General features: G+C 33.2%; 1 protein-coding gene across 2 annotated transcripts; it reads right to left on the bottom strand.

Moving 5' to 3' along the window:
* Positions 1–2,258: 2,258 nt before the first annotated feature.
* LOC132271904 (MADS-box protein AGL42-like) lies at positions 2,259–25,441 on the bottom strand. Of its 2 annotated transcripts, none has more exons than XM_059773410.1 (8): positions 25,221–25,441; positions 24,586–24,773; positions 8,379–8,463; positions 3,859–3,920; positions 3,654–3,753; positions 3,515–3,556; positions 3,389–3,430; positions 2,259–2,615 (listed from the first exon to the last, which is right to left on the bottom strand). In XM_059773410.1, the coding sequence occupies exons 2-8, from the start codon at positions 24,765–24,767 to the stop codon at positions 2,490–2,492; spliced, it is 639 nt and encodes a 212-aa protein (XP_059629393.1). In that variant the 5' UTR covers positions 24,768–24,773; positions 25,221–25,441; the 3' UTR covers positions 2,259–2,489. The 2 variants fall into 2 exon arrangements, with proteins under 2 accessions (XP_059629393.1, XP_059629392.1); XM_059773409.1 differs by having other exon boundaries at positions 24,857–25,438.
* Between the last annotated feature and the right edge of the window lie 211 nt (positions 25,442–25,652).

Below are 25,652 nucleotides of genomic sequence, written 5' to 3'. Positions count from 1 at the left end.
TGGACAACCTGAGAGAATTCTCTGAATTTCATTCTCAGAGTTGAAGATAAAGTGGAATTTGTCTTCAGCACAACAAAAGTATTTGAACTCGCACTTCAAAAGATCAGTAAAAGTTTTAAGTACGAGGGCAGTGGAGAAAGAAAAAGAAAGAGATGAGATGACGTATTTTGCAACAATTCAATAGTTGAGGGGTGTTTAGTGTAATTTACTAATTTTCAAACTCATAATTTTATTAACTAAACTTGAAGGAACGTTTCATTACAAAATTTTATTTTTATTTACTAAAGGCATAAATGAAAGATACAATGATTTAGAATTTAAATGAAAAAGTTTCAAAAGTATAACTTATGGGTACTAAAAAATATATTTAAGACTTTATTTCTTCCAATTAGAAAAGCAAAAGTTGGTAGTAATTTTCTCATAATAAAATTACGAACATAAAGGGATAAAAGTGTATACGTCAATTTATTTTATTTTTTGTAAACCCAAACCAAAAGGCCCATTATCAACAATAGGCTAAGCAAAAACAGTTCAAGCCCATGTCCACACAACCAAATAAGTAACAAAACTAACCTACTGGACATAGGTGCTAATAGGTTGACTGTTGAAGAGACGTAGACCTTTTAGGGTTTAAATTAAAGTTTCATTGCTTTTAAAGGAATCGTTATAGGGTTGTTGAATTCAACATCCCAAACGATAAGACCTCTGGAAAAGATTCACGATACGGCGAGTGTTGATTCTGAATCCGATCGTAGATGTCCTACCCCTACACTTCTTCGTCAAGAATCGATACTTCTTGAAGAAGAAGAAACATAGGATTGGATCCCTAATCAATCCTCGCCGTATCATGACGGCCTGAGCATGGAGTTCGTGATCCGGCAAGCAGTGACGGCACTGGGAAGACAGAGGTGGAGGAGGAGGATGACAGCTTAACAGAGTTTCACTCTCTGCAGCTACCTACAGAGTTTCTTGATTTATTTTGGGAAATGATTTGGCGGGAATTTGATTAAAAGAGTAATTGACTAAAATTTGGTTGCAAGGAGTTTGTTCCTGTTATTACCAAATTGCCAAGTTCAATAAACAAACCAAGGGGTTTTTTTTTTTTAACTAAGAATCAACCCATTTTATATCGATTTACTTTGGATTCCCAGATGATTTTTATTTTTATCTTTTCATCACATGTTTTAAGATAATTAATAGAGTTTAACGTCATTAGCACGTGTCAAACAATCTGTTTTGATAGGACCCTTCTCTAAACAACGTAAATTTCAATCCATACTGCACACATAGAGAGAGAGAGTAGTAAATATGGTTAGAATAGTAGGAGAACATGAATATATTTCTATTTCTGTAGATATAGATACAGATATACATAATAGTAGCTAAGTAGCTGTAATATATATATATATATATATATATATATATATGTGTATAGGCATATTACAGAAGTTTTTGAACAAATCTCAACTACTCTAAGCACGACTAGACGAAAGCGGTGAAATCGTGTGTGGAGATCGGTTAAGAGGTGTTTGTTTTAAGAATATTGAGTCGAAGCGTGTGAAATAAGGCACTATCGTTGCCTTTTTTAGAGAGAGAAACAGTTTTAAGGTAAGTACAAGTCGGCTGTACAGAGAGAAAAAGATAGAGCGAGAGAGAGAGAGAGAGAGAAAATTACATTTACCTGGAAAATGAGGTCGTCGTCTTCCTTCGTAAGCAGCTCCAGAATATCGAATTATAGCCGTACATTTGATTTGCCGGAAGATTCCACAGACTCCAGGGAATACGGCGTCGTGGGAGGTGCAATGTTGCCGATCTTTCTCAACGACTTGAGACCGAACAATCAGAGAGATTTAGTTGAAGTCACATGGAGTTCTTTCTTTCTTTATCGAGCCAAAGGAATTGGTGCAAGCTCGAGCGAGACTATTGAGCATTGTGGCGAACTAATAGTTTGTTTTTTTTTTGGTCTCTCCCCCTCCTTTCTCAAGAGAATTTCCTGTTATTACCAAATTGCCAAGTTCAATAAACAAACCACGACTTATTTTTTTTTTTCTTTTTATTATTATTATTTTTTATTAACTAAGGATCAACCCATTTATATCGATCTACATTCGATTCCCAGATGATTTTTATTTTTATTTTTTCATCACATGTTTTAAGATAATTAAGAGAGTTTAACGTCATTAGCACGTTTCAAACAATCTGTTTTGATACGACCCTTCTCTAAGCAACGTAAAGCATATATATATGAATTGGTACCATGATACGAAATCTTCAAAGCACTTTATTGACCGAGTACCTAATTACATTTAGCTAATCAAGGACACAAATTAAACTAGAACTTACATATAATCAACTAAGACTTTACCGTTCCTTTGATTTATTGCATGCATATATATAATATAATTGAAATATACAATTATTGCATATGGAGATTTAGACGACGCACAAATGATGCACATTCAAAGATTTTGGCCACCACCATTGACAACCTAGCAGCGCATTTCAGGCAGGCCGATGAACAGTTCAGTCTCCACATCTGAACGCTCGCTACTTTGGCTGCAAGTTCCGATTTCTGTCTGTTTCTCCGGTTGCTGCCATGGCTCCAGTCCGGCACACTAACATCAGAGGCATAACATTTATATCAACAATCTTCTGAAGGTTTCCGAAGCAAGTTCATTAACATTGTTTAGAAAAAACTCGCGTACGCTAATGGGCATCATCAGTCCAGAGGGTATGATTTCTCCTTTTCAAATGAGAGGTTGAACGTTCATGCCTTACTAGGAGTAATATTATGAGTAGAGCTGCAAATGAACCGAGTTGTCTATGAACAGTTTGGGCTCGGCTCGTTTAGGGCTCAATTAGGGCTCGTTCATTAAGCAAACGAGTCAAGATTTCTAAGCTCATTTAGTAAATGAGCTGATCCCGAATTGTGTTGGGCTCAACTCGTGTAGGCTCATAAATATGAGTTCGTGTAAGCTCGTTTATGTTCTAGAACAAAGACTCGTACAAGACTTGTATATGTTCATGAACAACAGGCTCGTTAAGAGCTCGTTTACATTTATTTATATTTATTATTGGAATTAATTTATAGAAGTATAAAATAAAAATGTAATTATTTACTTAACGAGCCTAGAGAGCTTGAAAATGAGCCGGAGCAAATTTTGAATATAAGTTTGATTCAATATCTTAAACGAGCCGAGCCCGAACTCTTTAATATCATGACGAGCCGGGCTCAACTTTTTGAGCTTGTCACAAGCTCGAACTAAGCTATAAACAAACTAGCCCGAGCCCGAGCAACCTAAAGCTCGGCTCGGCTCAGTTCATTTGCACCCATAATTGTGAGTTTGTGTGCATTTGCCTGAACTTTCCAAAAAAAAACCAAGTGTACCTTTCCACATAGCTTCTCATTTTGTTCTAACAAGAATCTCTCCTGAAGTTGAGGGAAGAAAAAAAAATTACATATTAGTCAAAGTTAATTAAAGCCTATGCATCAAAGCTTGAGAACAAAGCATACCTTCTCCTTTAGTTCCTCTATCTGCTCCTTAAATAGTTGATCCTGGATTTGGTGGATTAAATTTTGTCAAAGAAAAATTAACTCGATCTTTTAGTATTTCATAATATAAGGTCCATTTTCACTAAAATTTGTTATGTACCTTTCTTTCTCTGATGTTTTTTAAGCTTCGCTCCATATGGCTACCAATCTCGTGAAGTTCCTCCATTGAACATGAGCCTAGACCTTGTCCCAAAAGTCTCCTAAAACAATATCAAATTTGAGGTTAATGAACAAAAATAAGTGAACCTAGAGTTGTTGAATATATACACAAGTTTGGAAGCAAAATTAACAACTAAGACGAGAACCGTTGAGAAACTTCAAGGAGCTCTATTTTTTTTGCCATGTACGCGGATTCTTGCTTCAGTTGCTGCATATGAACCGATTATTGTGAGCAAGTCAGAAAGGAACCAATGTAAATACTGTTGAAGATTGACATAGTTGATCATGAAGTATATAAGCTCAGCAATTAATGAGACTCACAAGACATAGTGCAAGCTATATATCTAAAATGAAAGCAACAGTAGTAGCATTATCAGATCTACTTGCATGTTATATATTTGTCGGGGGCTAACTCTTAGAGAGGCTAACTCTTTCGATAAGAGCCAAAATAGCAACTTGATTGCTAAGGTGCTAAAAATAAAATAAATAAATAATAATAATAATAATAATAATAAAAGAGTAGGATGTTACTAAATATCCAAAGTGATGTTGCAAAATGTCTAAAGGATTGTTACAAAGATACCTCTTGGCTTTGACACTAGTTGTTTGGGCATCTTGATTTTGGTGGCCCACAATTGTTATCCAAGAAAAAGATGGTAGAAGGCTAAAGGCTTGCCCTCGAACAATCTTCTGGATCAATTATGTGAAGGGTGTTTACTTGGAAAGCATTTCAGAAAAGGATTTTCGAAAGAAGGAAGTCACACAACAAATGCGTCACTAGAACTAATTCATACATACGGATGAATGTGAAAACAATGGGATTCGACTTTCTGTAACAGTTTCTCCACAACAAAATGGAGCTGCTGCAAGAAAGAATTGGTCTATTCTCAACACGGCGATAACATGCCAAGGAGTAAAAGAATGCCCAAAGAATTTTGGATCTAGGTGGTTACTTGTGCAATATATTTATATAACTGATGTCCAACAATAAATATATCGAACAAAGCTCCACAAGAGGCATGGAATGGACGAAGGCTTGACATTTCACCTCTGTTGTGCTGGATGAGAAGAGGTTGGAGTTAGATTAATGAAGTTAAAATATTATTTCATCGGCTATGACCTGTGGTCGTAAAGCTACAAGGTTTACAATCCAAGTAATGGCAAGATAATCATTAGTAGAGATGTTGAATTTTTGAAGAAGCATATGGAGTTGGGAGGTCCAAGACAAAGATTACAACTTCTTCCCCCTCTTTGAAGAAGAAGAACAAGTGTATGGGCCACTACTCCATCACTTGAGCTCCCACTTGATGATGATGGAGGAATCCTCGCCACCATCAAGTGGGAGCTCAAGTGAAAGGGCGCTTAGGATGAGAAGCTTACAAAAAATTTACGAGGTAACTGTGAATAAAAATTAGCAAAACTCTTTTGTATCTTTTTGCTGATTGTGAACCAGTAGGCTTTAAAGAAGCTGTGCAAAGCAGAAAATGAAGAGATGCCATGGATGAAGAAATTAAACCAATTGAGAAGAATGACATTTGGGAGCTCACAACTCTTTCAAGAGGAAAAAACGTAATTGGAGTAAAGGGGGATAAGAAGGCAAAGAAGAATGCCAAAGGAGAGGTGGAGATATACAAAGCAAGATTGGTTGCCAAAGGATACAAAGCAACCTAGCATTGACTATGACGAGGTATTTAATTGTTCCATTGCTCGTTTAGAAACAATAGCATTGATTATTTCTTTAGCAGCCCAAAATAAATGAAAATTTCATCAAATGGATGTGATTTGGCAATGGTTTTCTTAAACAGTAAGTGTATATTGAGCAACCAATGGGCTATGTGTTAAAAGGGCATGAAAATAAATTTTTTAAATTGAAGAAAGCTTTATATGGCTTAAAGCCAAGCACCAAAGGCATGGAATACCATAATCAACATACTGCCAAGAGAATAATTTCACTAATTTCCCTCATGACCACGCTTTTTACACTGAAGTCTATTTGTACATCAATGATTTTATGTTTACAGGCAATAATCCAAGATTGTTGGAAGATTTCAAGAAAGCAATGGCTAGAGCATTCTAAATGACAGGCATAGGGCTTATGTCCTTCTACCTAGGCATTGAAGTGAAGCCAAAGAGGAACGCATCTTCATCTCTTAAGAAGGCTATGTGAAAGAAGTTCTCAAGAAATTCAAGATGAATGATTGCAAGCCTGTAAGCACACCAATGGAATGTGTAGTCAAGTTGTTAAAGCGTGGAGGAGAAAAAGTGGATCCAATACTATTCAAGAGTTTAGTTGGAAGCTTGCTCTACTTGACATGTATGAGAATACTTTCTTTAGAGTTGGGAGTTGTTAGCCGCTATATGGACTCATATGAACACTGCCAAAAGAATAATTCGCTACATCAAAGGCATACTTGATTATGGCTTGTTTTTTATTCGTCATCTGAAAATTTCAAGCTTTGATGGATATAGTAAAAGCGATTGGGCTGGGAGACTGTTCTACACAGGAGATACAATTTTTACTTGGACTTCAAAAAAGTAGCACATTGTGACATTTTCCACTTGTAAAGCCCACTATGTTGTCACTACCTCAAATTTTTTTCATGTGATTTGGCTTAGATACTTGTTCAAGGAGGAGCTTCATATGCCACAAGAAGTGAAGAAGATTATGTTAACAACAAAACAGCACTGGCAATGGCGAAGAATCCGATGTTTCATGTTTCATGACACTGGGTACCATTTTATTCAAGAATACACAACAAAAAAGGAGGTACAATTGAAGTTCGAAAGGCTTCATGAACAAATTGCCGATATCTTCATTAAGTGACTTAAGCATACCACAACCTCAGAGCTTTCCTTGTAGCAGCAAAATGAAGTTTAAGGGGGCATGCTAGGAAAGAAATGGATTTTGTAGTATAAATAGAATTATCCGAAGTTGTGGGTAATTAACGTAATTATGAAAAAATATAGTCGTGTAGTCCACAATTATGGTCTATAATTTTTGGTCTTTAAAATGGTCCACAATATCTAGATCATTCCTAAAAATTTCAATTCGTACAAAAAACTAAGTTGGTAACTAGAAGTTGTAGCAGGTAAAAATTGTGATCAAGAAGTACGGGTAGTTGAAAGATGGTTAGGATTTATTTTGGATGCCTATAAGTAGGATGGAGTAAAGTCATCTTGCATAAAGAAAGTTTGAGAAATCAAATTGAGTTCAAGTTTCACACTCTCTCTCCCACTGTCATTCTCTTCCTAAAATTTCTTTATCAAACATGTCTTTCCAACACACAGCACGAGTTACATATAGGGCTTCTATAGATGCATTTAGCCTTATATATATATATCACATTTTATTTAGGTAATCCAGGACATATTTGAATCACATGCATGAACTCCCATATATTGATAGAACGACTTTCAATTCACATATTCATGGTTAGCACACCACCTATCTTCACTGTTTTTAAAATTTAGATGTTCCTCTTAACTCACTCATGCTTGCTCTTTAAAATAAAAGAGTTCTTTCATATTCATGAAATCCAAAAAAGTTTCACCTAAAAAAGTTTCAACCCATCAAACTTGGTTATTTTTGCCCCCTTTTCTGCCTTCCCAACCGCTTCAATTTCTGTCAACTCGTTTTCAAAACTTTTACCAACTCCCTTCTCCAATTCTTTTTACTTGATCTTTTCATAATTTTCAACTTTTGCCTTTCCAAGGTTTTTTAGCTTCATTGGCATAACCTCAAAGCTTTGTATTTAATAACAGATGGGTATAAGATGCCATCGTACCAATTAGGTGATAATCTCACAACATCTTCCAAACATGACTCTCCTGTTGTGTTTGTCTTTTATAAAATTTTGATGGACTTTTCCAAATTTAGTGTATTTTATAAAATTTTACTGCATTTTCTCCTATTTGATTACAAGAGCTTTGATTTATTGTGTCTTCATCATGTCACTAGTACCACTTTATTGTGTTGCCTAATAACATTTTGCTGAAGTAAGAGTATTACTGATCACCACTTATACTATTAGAACCATGTTATACAAGCCAAATAAATTGGTAAAACTTCTCACTGATTCAAATGACTATCCAATAAAATTTCACACCCTTAATTCGCAAATCAAAAATCGTACTTGCTTTAACCAATATAAACTTTTCATGCCAGTTCGCCAACTAAGTCGAACTTCATAGATCGTCTCATATATCATTTTCCATTATCTAGCCAGCTACATGTATCTACTACTTAAAATGTGACATTTTCTTCAAGACTCCTTTAGAACTAAATGCAGAACATACTCTCAATAAAACAAGTCTTTATCTCCATACATGCATGAACAATATGTTTCTAAGAGTAATCCAGTGGCACCAACCCATGATACTCTAGAACTAAAACGTAATTTCCTAAAATTAATCATTTTAATTTCAATCAGTGTTCTAAAGATATTTTAGGCCTTTTCTGTTGCCTATTAGTCCGACGCTGTAATGGGACAACACAAACCTACATTGAACCAAGCCTAGAATTTCTAGTTGCCATTGCAAGCCAAAAACTTAGGCTATATTGCTTACTTATGGAGCAAATTATGAATTAATAGATGAAACATTGTTTTAAGAAAAATAGTCATTCTATTCGTTTATTCTGAGAAACGAATTATAGAGGGAAGCTGACCTGCGCGTATTGCTGAATTTCAGTATCGTTGATCACTTGCTGATCTTTAGTATGTTCACGATATCGCTCTATGGTTTTCTGCATGCTGAGGAAAATATCCAAATTCAAAGATGTCATAAATACATTTCAGCTATTTGGAAGAAAAAAAGCTCATAATGAAACATGACACTAGAGTGTGTTCAATTGTACCTTCTATATATCAGCACATGAAAACAATTTATTTTTCTTCATCATTTAATATTATGACCATAAAAAAGTAATGGTGATGCAATTCTATATGCATAACAATCTTGACATTTAAAGAAATTATTAATGTGATGGCTAACAAATTGTTGCCATTTCTTGGCCATAACAGTACCATTGTTGTGCAACAAGTTTTTTTTTTCTTCTTAATTTGTTTAATTTCATGATTATTTAAAAGACTGATCTGCAACCCTAAAAGCTATAAAGCACAAGTTGAGAGATGTAATTTATGTGGATGTCCAAAAGAACCGAGTTGGATTCAAAGAACAAAAATTAGATAAGCACAAAACAAAACAAAACAAAAACAAAAACAAAAAATAGAAGAAAAAAATTGAAAATTATATTGATGCAGATTCCTTCAAGCTAGGATGGTTAATCAACATTACTATTATCTTCATATGCAAATTGTGGAACACACTATGATAGCAGACTTAGCAGTTGTGTTGATATTGTAATGGTGAACACCTCATTTATAGATTTATTGATTTTATAAACCTGGGTTTTTATCTTCTCCTTTTATTTTTATCATTTTATTCCTTTTAGGAATGGATCATAATGTCAACAGAAATTCTTTTGAATGCCATTAGGAACCCCAATGAAATTATGCTCATCTCAAATTACATAAGAAGTATCCAGAGTTTAAAATATCCAGAGTGATGGTTTATCTTGTGGGTAAAGATATTCAAATAAACCCTAATTTGAAGCAAGAAGTATGATTGCCAAGCTATTGGAAATTTTTATTTTTATTTTTTATAATTATTCAGAATATGTTAAGGCAAATGTGTATCAAATATGTTCAAGGATGTGCGAGAAAAGTATATTGTTGTATCTATAATTTTTCTAGAGTTCAAAAGACAATGTTGGCCTCTTCAAGTTTAAATCAACTCTTAGCAGGATCGAGTTTGACAATTTTATGGTGCAACACCTTTGCATTTTCAAGAATCTAGACTTTAAAACAGGTTTTTGTTTACAAGGGCATAATTTAATATGAATGATTTCTGAGATGCAGAAGCAAAAATGTGTTATAAATTGTACAAATGAATTGGAGGAAAAGCAATAAAAGTAATTGACATTATGCAACACAATAAAAGAGCTAGACTGATTAAAACGAGATGATAGTATAAACTTTAAGTAACATGTATGAGTTTGGTTTCAAAACAAGCAAAACAAGAAAGAGAACATATAATTAACATGATTTATTAAAATGTAAAAACATGTAGGTTTGCACTTGAAGATCAAAAAAGTGTCAGTACACAAATCCTTTCTGCTGAAAGTGTCAGTAGACAAATCCTTTCTGCTGATAATTCTGAGTGTCAGAAGAGATTGAAAAGCATGTTACCCATCAAATAAAATAGAACGAGGATTCACTTTTAGGGCATTCAACAACACTTTTAGGGCACTGTCTTTAACAAAATAAATGGAAGCCAATTTCATTTGGCATTAGGTGCATGTGAAGTTTAGATTAACATTCACATATCACTGTGGTAACGGAAGAGAGGATAAGGAAAATTTAAACATTAAAACAGAAAAAAAAAAAAAAAAAAAAAAAGGGAAAAAAAAAAAAAGAACGAAAAAAAAAAACAATGTTAACAACATTCATGAGAATACCTACTAGTTTTAGTTTTACCTAGTATAACAAATTTATCTTATTTTAGTTTCTCTTAGCTTAGTGGATTATAGCTTTGTTGATGTACCTTTCCTGGGGTATGCCCCTTGAATCCCTGTAATAGGCTTCTTGTTTATACAACTCACTTACTTAACAAAAAAAAATAAAAGAAAGAAATAAATAAATAAACATGCATGAGAGGTTAACAAAGAAATGAGGGTATCAGAAAAATAATGGTCATTATGGCAGATTAAAATCATGATCAAAACAATATATTGTTTTTTATAAAGTGAAAAAATAGAAAAATAAAGAAAATAAACATATTCCAGATAAAGGGTTCTTGATGATGTCAGACTGAAGATTTTCCATGACCCTAGATTGGGCACATCAATGTATTACAATAGTCTCAGTACTCTTTTTCTTCTTCTTTGAATTGCTGTTTGTTATACATGGAGGGGAATGCCCCTCTCTTCTCTTCTACCCAGTTTCTTCTTTATAAAATAGCTTAATTATAAAATAAAAAAATAAAAGAATATATTCCATATTATGAGTCTAGAAGCCATAAAATTTAAGCAATTCAATTTCAGTGTGGAAAAGATGATTATTTTTGTTTTATCTTATTTCTTTCTTCAAATATAAAGAGGAAAAGAGGGGAACATCAGCCTACCTAAAAAGGGGTACATGTAGTTCATTGCAAACAAAAATTTGTATTGACCATGAAAATCTTGATTTCAGTATATATATGTGTCAATATCCTTTCTGAATTCCATACTTGTGGGAAATTAAAGACAGGATGCAGGTAAGGCAAATTGAGTGACCTGGGTTGTCAACTAGAAATTAATTTTAAGTTTAAAAAAAACCCTAATGTTCTGTTTAGTACACAGTAATGGAATAGAATGGAAGTGAAAATGGAATAAGAATCAAGAATTTTTTTTTTTACTAATATACCATGCTAATTTTTTCTTTTTTCAATATATACTCATAAAATATTGCTAATGCCCCCCCCCCTGAAATTATTACAAAATTTCAATCTTAACCCCCCTCACCCGCACCAAAAGTTCTGGGTCCGCCTGATAAGAATAGTTATTCTCAGAGTTTGGATGCAAATATTAAATGATGTAAGGATGGAATGATCAACGCTATTTGTGTTGGTTGGCCAGACCAGTCTTTGGTTGACATTATTATGTGTAAAAGACCCAAAATTCTTCTAACACCTCCGACAATTAAATTAAACTAATAAAATAACATTTTTATAAAATTTTCTAAAAGAAATGGTGGTGGTGGTAGCGACGGCGGCAGTGGTGGAAGGTGGCAATGGCGTAGGTGTTGGTGGTGGTGGCTGTGGAGGAATGCAACAGTGGTGTAAGGGGTGGAGGTGGTGGAAAGTTGTGGTGGTTGTAGTGGAAGGCGGCAATGGTGTAGGTGGCGGTGGTGAAAGGAAGTGGAGGTGGCGATAGTGGTGACGGCAAAGGCGGTGTGGCGGTGAAAGGCGGCAACAATGGTGGCGGTGGTAGTATAGACGGCGGCGGTGGTGGTGGCTTTTGACTTGGAACATGAGTGTTTTTCGGGGACGTGATTTAAGAAAATAAAAAATAAATTATTTGGGAATAGAGTACGATCATTCCATAGGTTGATAAGATGTGGAATGAATTTTCATTAATTCCATTCCCGATGTCATTCCCTTTTTAATTCTAGGTCATTTGTACTTCAATTTCATAACAATCAAAAGAATGAATGGAATGGACATTTCATTCCACTATTGAGTACCAAACACAACATTAATATAACATTTTCGTAACAATCAAAAGAATGAATGAAATGGACATTTCATTCCACTATTGCATAAACGCAACATTAATATAACTCTTATCAAATTCAACCTCCATGTGCCAACCTAACAGTCAAACCTAGACTTATTGTTTTTAAGCTTGAGGTCGCTCTCTTTAGCTGGGTTAGGATAGGGAGCAACTCGAGTCAGCGATATTCTAATTGTGACAATAATAGTTATAAATTTACCCAAGTGCAATTGGAATTTGGGTTAGACTAAAAAAATTTATTTATTTTTCTGGATAAATTAGGAAGAGGGGAACTCGAACACAACTCTTTCAAGAAGGCAGGCACTCTACCAACTAAGTCATTGAATAATGCCCTTGAATTTTTTTTAATCGACTAGCTAATGATAGGGGTGCAATTGGATCCCCGGAGTTGGAAGGTCAATGCTGACTAAGGGGGTATGAAATAATTTGATAATAGTAAGCATTCAAAACATTGAATCTAATACTTACTTGAGTTTAAAGCTAACAAATTACATATACAATAAACTAAAGTAATCTCAAGGATCAATGACAAACGTCAAGAAGGATCCAATGCTTTAAGGTGAATGTGAAAGTCAAAAGTTAAAAAGAAATTTAAGTTAAAGATTGACATTCTAAAACTAAAGTTATTCTTGAACTAATTTACTTGAATGCTCAACTCTTGACTTTAGTAGATTGTAGGACTCAAGTGAATGGGTTGTGATCCAACTTAATGTTTTGATGAGAGACTACAACCCTTCAATGTTGGCCAAAATCAAAATTAGGGCACTGAAAACCCTAATCTAAGCCAAAATTGGGCTCAATTTTACAATCCAATGATAGGAAAGATTTGGATTATTGGGAGATAATGAAACTCCACTTTTGATATGGATTTGGAGTCTTTATAACTCCTTAAAGTCAACCCGGATTAAAATTAGTAGATTGAAAACTCTAAACTGGCCTGATTTAGGGGGGTGATTCCACAATCAAATAGTGTACAAAATGTTAGAAATTGTGAATGAAAATTGTTTGATTAGTCATCAATAGATGCCTTTAACTGAACAGGTGCGATTATTGGCTGGTTATGGAATGAAAAGATGCGACTCAAAACCAACAAACACCATGTGAACCATTGCAACCTATTGGAGTGGATGTGTCTATTGGTGAACAGACACCATGTGAACCATTGCAACCAATTGGAGTGGATGTGTCAAGTGTGAAGAGACACATATAAATGGTTGTATCCAAAGGGTTGCACCCACCCGAAAAGGCACCTTGTTGCCTATAAATGCCCCCCTTTGGATCATTTGCAAATCGTTTATTTCATTTTTCTTCTATCTCCCTCTCTAGACTTGAACCCAACCCAAGTGGGTTCAAACCATCGGTTAAGTGGTTCGAGCCACTTAGACCCTAATCCAATTTCATTGAGCCATATTAAGATTGGTCCGAACCATTTGGTTCGGATTACACCCAATTCAGCATTTATATAGTATAGATGCATTTTTTAGTCAGAGAGAGTATTACACGGAAGAGGTTCGTCGTATCTACGAGTTTGTATTCGCAAATTATATTCTCAATAAAATACCTTAAAAGAAAACAAATGTGACACCATATGAATTATGGAAAGGTTGAAAACCTTCTTATAAATTCTTAAAAGTGTGGGGGTGTCTAATTAAGGTTGCAGTTCCTACTTCTAAGAAAGTTAAAGTAGGACCTAAAATGTGACGACCTTGTAGGTGGGTGTGTCGTGGACGGGTGCAAGAGGCACCGACAGACTACCACACCGGGCGAGCTATAGGTGCATAGTCCCACATCGCTTAGGGAAAGGAAATATAAAGTGTTTTTATGTGGTGGCGTTATCTCCAATTGGTATGAGACCTTCTTGGATACAACCCAAGAATAAAACTGTGCGGGCTCGGACCCAAAGCGGACAATATCATACTATATGGTAGAGTAGATCGTTACATAAAACTTTTGATAGGTTATACTCATAACAGTATTGCATATAATTTTCTTATGCATAAATCATACAATAATAATAAGGACGAGCTTAAACGTAGCAAGAAGGCTAGAACGTCTAAATCTTTTGGTCATGATTTTGTAGCATGTTTATTGGAGAATGATCCACAAAGCTTTAAGGAAGCAAAATCTTTTCTTGAATATTATTATTTCTTGGATTAATTATGTGATATAATTAAATATTAAACTATATTATTTATGTGAGTTCAATAGTATTTATATAAGTGCTTACTTTTATTTGAGATTGATTATAATATTGAGCTATGTAGTTGAATTACTTAGTGTGCATAGTAATTCAATTTTACAATATAGTTTATTTAATGTGTGATATTTTTAATTTTGTATAAGTTCATGACTGGTTTGTGTGTTTAATACAACAGACAAAAATTAACTAGTCTAGCTATATCAATTCTCCCGATAGTCAAGGGAAAAAGATCTATACTAGTGTTTAAGACACGTATAGCTGTGAATGGGCTAAATAAGAAAAGATTTTTCGGTAACTCAAAAGAGTTTAATGGAAAATGTTATGGATACACTAACCAAGTACACCGAGACAAGCTAAATCAAGCTAGTTAGCTCTAATGTACAATTTAGCTAAAAACTAAAATGTTACTGAGTTGCAAATTAGTTAACTTAGCTATAAGCTAAAATGATTAATGAAATGCACAGAACTTAAGAGGAAGATGAAAATCTGTTAGTTGGTTCTAACTCTCAACTTGGTAGTAAAAAAAACACGAGAGTGATGAATAGCTATTTTAGCCATAAGCTATTTAAGCTATACATCATATCTACTCATGTAGGAGGGAATAATCCTACTTGTAAAGTAGCAGTTCTTGAAGAATATTCTTCAAAACAAATTACTCTACTACCAAGGTAGACTACTTAGATAAGTGTGTACTAAAGTTATGAGCTACTAGAATTGATAGCTAAACAAACTTAACTTCAAGTTAGCGATAATAGCTGAGAAGTGGGTGTTCATCATAACCTAGTAGTGAGATATGAGAAGAGTGTACTTAATCTAAGCTAGTAATGTTAGCTAAGAACTCACTTTTACCTAGTAATGATAGCTGAGAAGTGAGTGCTCACTCTGTGGTGATTGTATCCAAAGCTTAAATAATAAGAGAATTATTTGCTTAAATGATTGAGTTATGTGATGTGTGACACATGAAAAGTTATGACATGTTAATATGACTGACTTAACATGAACCTAAACATGAATAACTCAATTCATAAATACAAGAGATGTACAAACAAATATTAATTAGAGCCCATTGTAATTAATATCTCTAGCATTAATTCACAGTAACGTTTGTGACATATTATAAGAATAAGCTAGAGATAAAGTGAATACATATGCAGTAGAGACTGTTATACATGCTTGTTGAGAAGCGAATATAGAACCTTGGAAAGGTAGATGAGGTGAAATATTTAATATATGGTTATTCAGGAGTTGGAAAACCATAAGAAATATATCATATATATATATATATATATATATATATATATATAATTTCAGGATTATCCCAAAGTTGTGGGGGGATATTGTCCATAGATGAAATTTGATACGAGTTACCTCGTCAGATAAGAAATACTTATAAATATGGGGGTTCTTAATCCTAAGAGATTTTGGATAAAACCAAAAATTATTTATAGTATTATAACAATAGTGCATATTATTTCCTACGAGGAAAATATTATGGAACAACTAGAAGAGTTCTTTTTCCAGTTGAAGTGCTGAGTTATTTGTTTCAGTTGAAAAGTCAAATGTGTAAGCTTATAAGTCCTTGAATGGATTAAAACTACTACCAAGACAATGACATAAATGTAATGCATAAATCATTGTATGCCTTAAAAAAAAATTACCGATACACTTGATATGAAAGATTTAACATCTGATAACATAGTATATTCTCAATAGAGTGAGATTGAGATAATACTAGTTATGATAACAAAAGCCTAGCTAACTTTTGTAGATGAAAATCTCAAATATAAATATCAGTCAAAGTATATCATTGGTTGAGATTGCAAGGCATCTTAATAACTATGATTAATTGCACACTTTCAATCCAGGATAAGATCACTGAAAAGCAATAAATTGGGTAGTTGAGATACACCCCAAGTCCAATATTGCATAGATCGAGGTATCTAACTAAATTGGAGGTGTAACAGTGATGCAATCTGGATGTGAAATATTAAAGACTTCAAATCCATGAGTACATATGTCTTTAATATTAAATGTGCAGTTGTATGTTCTTAATATAACTCAAAGTTAGAAACTTTGAATAAATCAAATAGGAAAGTCAATAGACTTCACCTAGAGGACATTTCAAAGTAAGTTTACACCTGTGCCACTAAAGAAAAGGATATTGATAACAATAAGCAATTTTAGGGCACAAAGTATACATTTGCTCTCAAATGGGGAAATCTCTGCAAAGTATAATATTTCTATATATAACCATGTGGCCACATATCAAATTGAGGGTTGTATTAGAGAGCAATTGCACAGATCATCGAGGGGAATGGGGTTTAAAGTCGAAAGCTAACGAGTCATCTTAATGGAAACCCAAACTAGTTGACTGGAGATCTTAAAATCTAGGTTCAAAGGGACAACGGAAATTCTGAATGGCTCACCAGAAGCACCGGGAAGATATAAATCTTCTACCCATTTCTATGATGAAACAGTGCTACCTACAGCGATGATTAGGATAAGCTACGCTTTTAATGACTCTTATATCTTAAAAATTCAAGTGGGGTAGTAGGATACTCTTAATAAGAAGTCACCTATATTAGTGTGAAGTGGGGCCGCTTTATGAAAACTATAAAGGCTAAGTTTTCTAGAGCACTCATGAATGCCAGGAGTTGTTCAGGGCCAAAATGAACACAACAATGAGAACAAACTTTGTGAGAAAAGGTACTGTGTGTTTGTTATTGTCATGGTTTACACAAACAGCTGAACAGTTCAAGACATTGCGTTCACTAGTTAGCCAGTAAATCCGATAGCAATACACTAAGGAAGGTTCAAAGCCAACTATCCTGATGCAGTAACTTTCCGACTATACTCTCTCTAGTGTCTGCATGATCATCTTTTGCATTTAAGCAGCCAATTTCCATTCATGTGGGGGATTGTTAGAAATTGTGAATGAAAATTGTTTGATTTGTCATCAATAGATGCCTTTGACTAAACAGGTGTGATTACTGGTTGGTTATGGGATGAAAAAATGCAACTCAAAACCAACAGACACCATGTGAACCATTGCAACCTATTCGAGTGGATGTGTCTATTGGTGAACAGACACCATGTGAACCATTGCAACCAATTAGAGTGGATGTGTCCAGTGTGAAGAGACACATATAAATGGTTGTGTCTAATGATGAAGAGACACATATAAATGGTTGTGTCCAATGATGAAGAGACACACCCAATCCGAAAAGGCACCTTGCTTAAAAAAACTACTTTTTGGTTTTTTCCAAAATGTTGCACCCACCCGAAAAGGCACCTTGTTGATTATAAATGCCCCCCTTTGGATCATTTGCAAATTGTTCATTTCATTTTTCTTCTATCTCCCTCTCTAGACTTGAACCCAACCCAAGTGGGTTCAAACCATAGGTTAAGTGGTCCGAGCCATTTTAGACCCTAATCCAATTTCATCGAGCCATATTAAGATTGGTCCGAACCATTTGGTTCGGATTGCACCCAATTTAGCATTTATATAGTATAGATGCATTTTTGAGTCAGATAGAGTATTACACAGAGAATGTTCGACGTATCCAAGAGTTTGTAGCGCTGCTACTAGTGGATGTAGACCGTTATATCATGGGAGATAGACGCCACTGAGTCCGTTAGCACCATAGCGGAGCGAATCTGTCTTAAGGACATAGTATTCAATACTAGCCTCGGTCCAGGTTCTTTATTTATTATTATTATTATTTTACTGCTTTAATTTGCATGTTTAATTAAATATCTAGTTGAATATTTAATTAATTATTTCTTAACATATTGTTAATTATCTCATGACATATTAGTATAAGGGTTGTTATATCTTAAATGTCACGTGAAACATATACATTTATCCAACACAATAGGGAGTGGGACAAAATATAAGGGATAGGTGCATAAAATACTCCTCCTATATCATTTTTACCCCTATATGAAAAAGTGCGAAAAATACAACATTAATTTTTTTACATTGTGTAAAAATACCCCTTAATTAGAAATTTGACATAAATTAGTGCTGTAATACCCATTTTGCCCTTCCAAAAATGTCCAATAGAATATATATGTTACTAATTTCATAAGTGGTAGGTCATTCTGTATATACGTGTGACTAACCATGGTATTTAGGAAAGCAAAATACCACTTCCTACTAATAATGTACTGTTAACAGTAAATTGGCTCTATTTATACACAAAAAAAAAAAAGTGTATATATATAGTACAAATTCCCTATATATGTTTGACCAACCATGGTTTTTAGGAAACCAAAATATCACTTCTTACTAATAATATGCTGTTAACAGTAAATTGGCTCTATTTATCAAAAAAAAAAAAAAAATGTATATGTACATAAATTAGCACAATTTAATCCAATTATAATTATCAAAGGTCTATAATTCACTATTATATGTCTATCTTCCTTGTTCCTAGTGGAGATTGATGGTTGAAGTGCTGGTGGGAGTCACAAAATGAGTGTGTGAATTATTTAAAATAAATAAACCAACTATATGACTTAAGTGCAGAGAGACATAAAGAAAATCTATCCAAAAAAACAAATAAAAAGTTACGTACAAGTATGGTGCTAAGAAATTGCAAACCCTAAAATCTAAAGAAAAAATTATTTATGATAATAGAGGAGAGAACTTGGTTATTTAAACAATGGTAATCTCTCAGCTAAGCCAAGAGAAGAAAAATACAAGTGACTAATGTCAGAAGTGTCCCACATCAGATCCAAATGCAAAGTGAAATAGGTATATAGGGGTTGGTATGTAGCACTATTTAATATTTTTGGATTAAAGGGCAAACGCCAAATCCATTACAGTGATATTAGAGACTTTGATCCGGTGCCACGCCAAGTACCAAGCTCAAAGATATCCGGATCTTGCCCTAGGTAGGCAAGGTTTTGTAAATTTTGAGAACAAAGATTTTGCCTGTTGGTTTTGACACTCCTAAGTCAGATAATACTTTTAAAGGAGCGTTGTTTTGGCAATGTGAGAGAAAATTCTTTTCCAATTCAATTTGCGAACTTAATTTTGTCTATCCATTCAACTTGTAAATAATTATTTGTCATTCGTTCAGAATAATTATTTGACATTCCTTGAATGATAGACAACCTCCTGTGACACATATTAATTACACCAATGAACCAAAAAGTATATAATTTGGAATAAAACTTTTTAAAAACTGCAGAACTTCAAATAAACATAACAAATCACTTTTACAAATAAATGTCAAATGTTAAAATTAAAAGAGAGATCCAAACATGCTTTTTAAATAATGGATATTGCTCTTTGGATAGAAGAGTTGAACCTAATCTTAACTCGAGTGGTGATGTGACACTAAGGATCCATTTGGTTAGATAGAAACCAATATTAGAAAGTGAAAGTGAAAGTGAAAGAAAGCGAAGTAAAGAAAAAATAAAAATAAAAATTTTAGCATCCATGTTGTTAGCATGGAAATTTTTCAACAAAAATATACGAACTTTCATTCCATAGTTTGGATACCAAAAAAAAAGAGAGAAGAATATAATATAACTTTTAAAATTGGTAGTGACATTTGCGCTCCAAATAAATACTTTAGCCCTCCACTTATATTTTTATTAAATTGAAATGACAGAAAAGCCCCTTCTCCCCTCTCTCTCCTTTCAGCATTGTTTCTTCTCTCCTTTGCAAAACCCTAAACTATCTTCTTCTAGCTCACGGCCTCCACCACCACTTACAACCCAATCAAAATGGTGACCCATCACCATTAACAACCATCACAATAATTTCACATAATTTGTAACTTGAAGCTGGATGTGATTTACTTTTAGTAACATCTGGACGAATTAATCGTAAGTGAAGTTGGTAATATGAAGTTTTAATCCTATGTTCAATAAATCTTACTATTTGTAACAATTGAATCCAATTTAATAAACCAAAATATTTTCAGTGAAAAGGAGAAATCAAATGGCTCAGGAATATTCCTTCAAAATTGAAGCTTTGAGAGAGGGGGAAGGCTAACAAAATTGTAAGGATATGAGTTAGGAAGTACGGACATGCCTAAAAAGGCAAAGAACATTGACAAGTGCCGGCCTCGATACATGTCAGACACGTCAAAAAATGTGTCTGAATATTTTATATTTTCTTGAATATCCGGACACGTCTTGGACACGCATCCGACACGCCATGGATACCTATTCGACATACGTGTCCCATTCTTGGGGATTTTTAAGAAAGTTTAAGAAACAATGTTAAGTTGAAGTATAAATATTAGGAGTTGTTTAATAACTTTCAACAATATGGTGGTAGTTACATAATTACTTAAAAGTTGTTGTTTTATAAAACAATTTTATATTAGAACAATTAGATATTTATCCTTATATTTTAGTTCAAGGTTTGAACTTTTGCACGATCATCTTTGACTCCCTTGTTCTTCTACCAACCAAGTTTTGCTACTGGTGGATGGTGTCTCTGTCTCTCTCTTCTCCCTTCTTCTTCTTCTTCCTCCTTTTCTTTTCTCTCTTGTTATTGTTCTTCACAAATCATAGATACTTCTTTTTTTTCCTTTCATAATAAATTTCTTTTTGTGTTTCTTTTTCCTTTTTCCTCTATTCCCCATGAACTTTTTTCTCTTCTGTGGATTCTTACCTTTATTTTTAACTAAGGCCTAATTCTTATTCAAACAAAACCCTAATCCTCTTTGTTTTATTTTTCTCTTTCTTAACCCTCTTTCTATCATTCTTTCTTTTTCCAATCAAAACGCTACATTTTTTCATTATGAGGTTGTAAAAACTAATATTACTCTTAATTTCTTAAAGTACAAGATCATATATATATAATATATTTATTATTTGCCGAGTTCCTGCCGTGTCCGTGTCCGTGTCCATGTCCTAATTTTTTAAAATTTGTAGTGTCACTGTATCAATATCGTGCCGGTGTCCTATATCTGTGATATAAGAGAAACCTTGGTTGAAGGAGATGATGTAACACTGGTTGGCAATGGAGGAAGGAGAGAGAGACTACTTTAAATTATAAGTCTTTTGCAAGTACAAGTCTCATAAGTCTTTGGAGCGCACATATCAGAATCCTTTAAAAATATAATATATATAGAGAGAGAAAGGAGAGAAGAAAGGCCAAGGAAAGAGGCCAAAAAAAAAGGTAGGTTGCACTCCTTTAAAAATAAAAAAATAATATTATTATTTTCGTAATTTATATTATAACTAATATTTGTATTTCCTAGCATAAAAAAAAAATTAAATAAAATAAATAAATAAATAAGAAAAGAAGTGAATTATGTTCACTCAAAGCTCAAACATAGTCTCTCATACTTATTATCTTGTGTTACAACTTTTGAAAATTAATTCAGGTTTTACCCTCAATTTTAAAGAACAATAAGACATTAGACCTTTTTGAAACGTGGAACTCATTGATTTAAATTCTTAGAATCATAATTTTGATCTTTAGGTATGGTGGTATGTGCTAGCAACAACATAATGGAGGAAAGGATACTCTGAATCATAAACCTAGTATCAAATATACAATCAAAAGGGAAAAATATGGCATCTCATGACACGAACCCAACAAGAATTAGTAGGTCTAAGTTGAACGTAATTGTATCGATGCCATAATCATGTCAATATAGTTAATTCGTTTAATTAATTGTATCGTATTCAAATTTAGACACTTATGATCCGTTTAACCTGATTTGACTTATTTATTTAATAAAATGAACGTTAGATTTACGTTTGTTATAGATAAAAGTACGCTGGTCAAGACTAGATTGATGTTTGAAGAGTTGGTAACAGCTAAGTGGATGACAAACTTTGGTGGACAAGGTGTCTCGGTAGTGAAAAATACACATAAATCATACAGTTGATGAATTTATAAAAATTGAAAGCGGCCAAGTAAATAATCGGTTGTATCCAACCTCAAACAAATGAAGTGATGAACATATCCTAATTTGAGAGAAAAGTTGTATTAGGACAAAATCAAGGACAATAGCTATTGTGGAAGATTGTATTGTAATACCATGAATTAACAAGAATAATAATTGCTGGGAACTTTGTACACAGACTTAATATTTATCAGCAGAATGGGTTACATATATATTTGATTTTGTTACAAGTTTAAAAAATTGGATAAAGCTACAAAATTAAAAATTCCAGAGTGACTTTTATCTATAACAAATATAAAATATTACCAATCACGACTCTTTCAATGGGTTGTTATCTCCCACAATAATTATTAACCAGTAATCATACTATGTTAATAAGATGTAATCATACCATGTTAATCATTAATCATGTCATGTGAATGAATCATACTCACATTAATATCATATAACATTGTTATTTGTGTATGTCTAATGTAGTAAATTAGGAGTAAAATGACATTAAACAATATTGTTACCAAACAAATTTAAACGTACTTCAAATATAAAAAAATATAAAATACATTACCAAACACATAACATGATTTTTATTTATAACATCTCTATTGTTAAAAGCGTTTTCATCATTCTAACAGCAATTCCAAACAAACTTTTACATCAAATTGCAACACACAACATCAGGAAATGCAACACTTATACAACAAACACTTATGCAACACATATTTAAATTAAAGATGCAACACTCATATAACATATTACATCGTGATGCAACAATACATCATTAACTCAAAATCTGAACACCTTTATGAAATTGTTGCATTGTCAATTTAAAAATCATGCATTAACGAATTAAAGTTATTACATTATCCATTTAGAGTGTTGCGTTGTTCATTTAAACACACAAGACAAACAAACGAGAGTATCTCATTCTGGCAAAGATACCCTTGACATAAACACCAAGAAAGATATTCAAGTTTAGTGATTTTGTAATCAATAGATTAAATACTTTCTATCTTCTTTTAACCCTTCAATTTAATATCCTCTACATGATAAAAGAAAAGATTATACTATATTTTTTAGATATTGAAATGTAAGATAAGCTAGGTAAAATTCATCATTTGTTATGCAGTAATCTTATATGTTGAATTTCTCTATTAACTTGAATATGTAAAGTGAAGAAAGAATATTAGGGAAAAGAACTGCATTTTCATGAAAAGAGATCATCCGAATAAATAAATAAATAATTTATTATAGGTTGAATCAGATGAATGAACCAATAGATGGTCCAGCTTTCATGCCGGGTCAAACCGTAAACATCATGTGATCAATAAAATGAAATTATTAAAATTGGTTCCAAGATTGAACTCACGTGTCTATCCAGTTTGAACTGCACGAAATTTTGAAATAAGGGGGCCAAAAAATAAATTAATAAATAAAAATAAACAAAAACTACTTGTTAGCATTTGTTCAAAATGATTATGAAAGTACAATTGATGCATCATAAATCATGGAGTCTAAAGAACAAAAATCTTAAAGTATGTTCACAGAATCTACGAAATAGTATAGTGAATAAATCAACATCAAATCAATTTTAGAGGGATTTGATTCAGACCAACACAGATATATATATATATATACATATGTGTGTGTGTATATATAAATTAATACATATAAAGACAGACAAAGAGCTTTCAAATCTGAGCTAATTTAAGAACCCTGAGATCATTGTACTTGAGGTCTATGGAAGTGCACCAGATGACCATACCTTGTTGCTTTACCCAAAATCAAAATCAAAGTACAATCAAAGCAAATAAAACTAATGGATGCCCACACTTGGGAACCGGGTGAACATATACCATATATACACACACATATACGCACTAATTTATTGATTGCTATGAGAAAAACACCTGGAGTGTGTTTTAAGTCTAAGCTAATTTTAAAACCCTGAGATCATTGTACTCGAGGTCTATGGAATTGCACTAGGCCTAACCATGTTGCTTTATGAAAAATCAAATCAAAGTACCAACAAAGCACATAAAATTAATGGACACTTACACATTGAAACTGAGTACTGAACATATACTATACACACACAAACACACGCAAAACAAAAAGGTGCTTTGTGAAATTCATTGCGTGATATGATAAAAATACCTAGACTTTGTTCACAAAATCAATGAATAATAAAAAATCAAAACTATATATGTGTTTGTGTGTGTATAAATACATATAAATAGAGAGAGATCGAGTGTGTTTTAATTCTAAGCTAATTTAGGAACCCAAAGATCATTGTGCTTGAGCTCCATGGAACTGCACCAGACCTAATTTACCTTGTTGCTTTATCAAAAAATCACTTGGAAACTGAGTGAACAAAAACTATACACAATTTACACACACACACACACTAATTAAATAGGTGCTATCTGAAATTGATTGGGTAAGATGATGAGAAACATACTTGGAGCTGGAAAACTCATAGAGCCTTCCTTTCTGAGAGAAGATAATCAAAGCAACTTCAGCATCACAGAGCACAGATAGCTCATAGGCCTTCTTCAACAATCCGTTTCTTCTCTTCGAGAAGGTCACTTGTCTGCTCGAAGCATTCTCGATTCGCTTCATCTGAACCTTTCCTCTCACCATCTCCTCCTGTATATGTAAATTATCTCAATTCAATGTAACCCTAATCAAAACCACCATGAAATGAACAGTAACAAAAACCCATTACTCACCAAATATAGCAAGAAACTCAAGAAAATTTGTAGTTGAGCTCAGCAAAAGACCAAAATCAATAAACCAAAAATACCCAAGGTTTTGTGAGGGAAAAAAAATAAATAAATAAAATCACAACCTAGAAAACCCAGATGAATTTATGAAAGAGGAAACACAAGAGATTCAGAAATATATATTTTTTCTTCCCCTTATTTGGTTGGTCACAACCCAAAAGACCCAAGAATCTTGGAAGACCAAAAACACACCATATTGTTGTCAAAATATTGTTTAAAAACAAAAAACACAGTCAAAACGTAGAAGATCTAGAGCTAGCACAGAAGCATATGAAGCTAGAAATTAAAATTTCATCAGAAGAGTAAATACCCAGAAAACCCAGAAAGATTAATTGGTCAAAAATAGACAGGAACCTAATAAATGTGAGATTTTAATTCACAAGAATGGTAACATCCAAAACCCAGAAATGTATAAGGAAGAGAGGCACATAGATTCTTTCAAAATGGTTGATGTTTGGATCTCTTTTTTTCTCAGACCACAAAACACTATATTTCCATATATATCTCTTATTCTCTTTGTCGTTTTCTATTTGAAGTTCTCTCACCCCCACAAAAAGAGAAAAACAATAAATAAAGCGAAGCACTACAAAAGTAGAGAGAAAAAGTAAGATTAAAAAATTTCAGAACCTTATTGTTTCCTTATTATGGTAAATTTTAGAAAAGAACGAGTAAAGATAAAGACAGCCTAATCGAAAGAAAATATATTACTATTATAATAAATAAATAGCTCTTTTCTGTTTTT

The sequence above is a fragment of the Cornus florida genome, unplaced genomic scaffold (genome assembly GCF_030987335.1).
Source record: "Cornus florida cultivar Cherokee Brave unplaced genomic scaffold, ASM3098733v1 CherokeeBrave_3.0.0_Hap2_Chr08, whole genome shotgun sequence".
Classification (NCBI taxonomy): Eukaryota; Viridiplantae; Streptophyta; class Magnoliopsida; order Cornales; family Cornaceae; genus Cornus; species Cornus florida.
The sequence above is the reverse complement of the archived record's forward strand: the minus strand, read 5'-3'. Positions and strand labels throughout refer to the sequence as shown.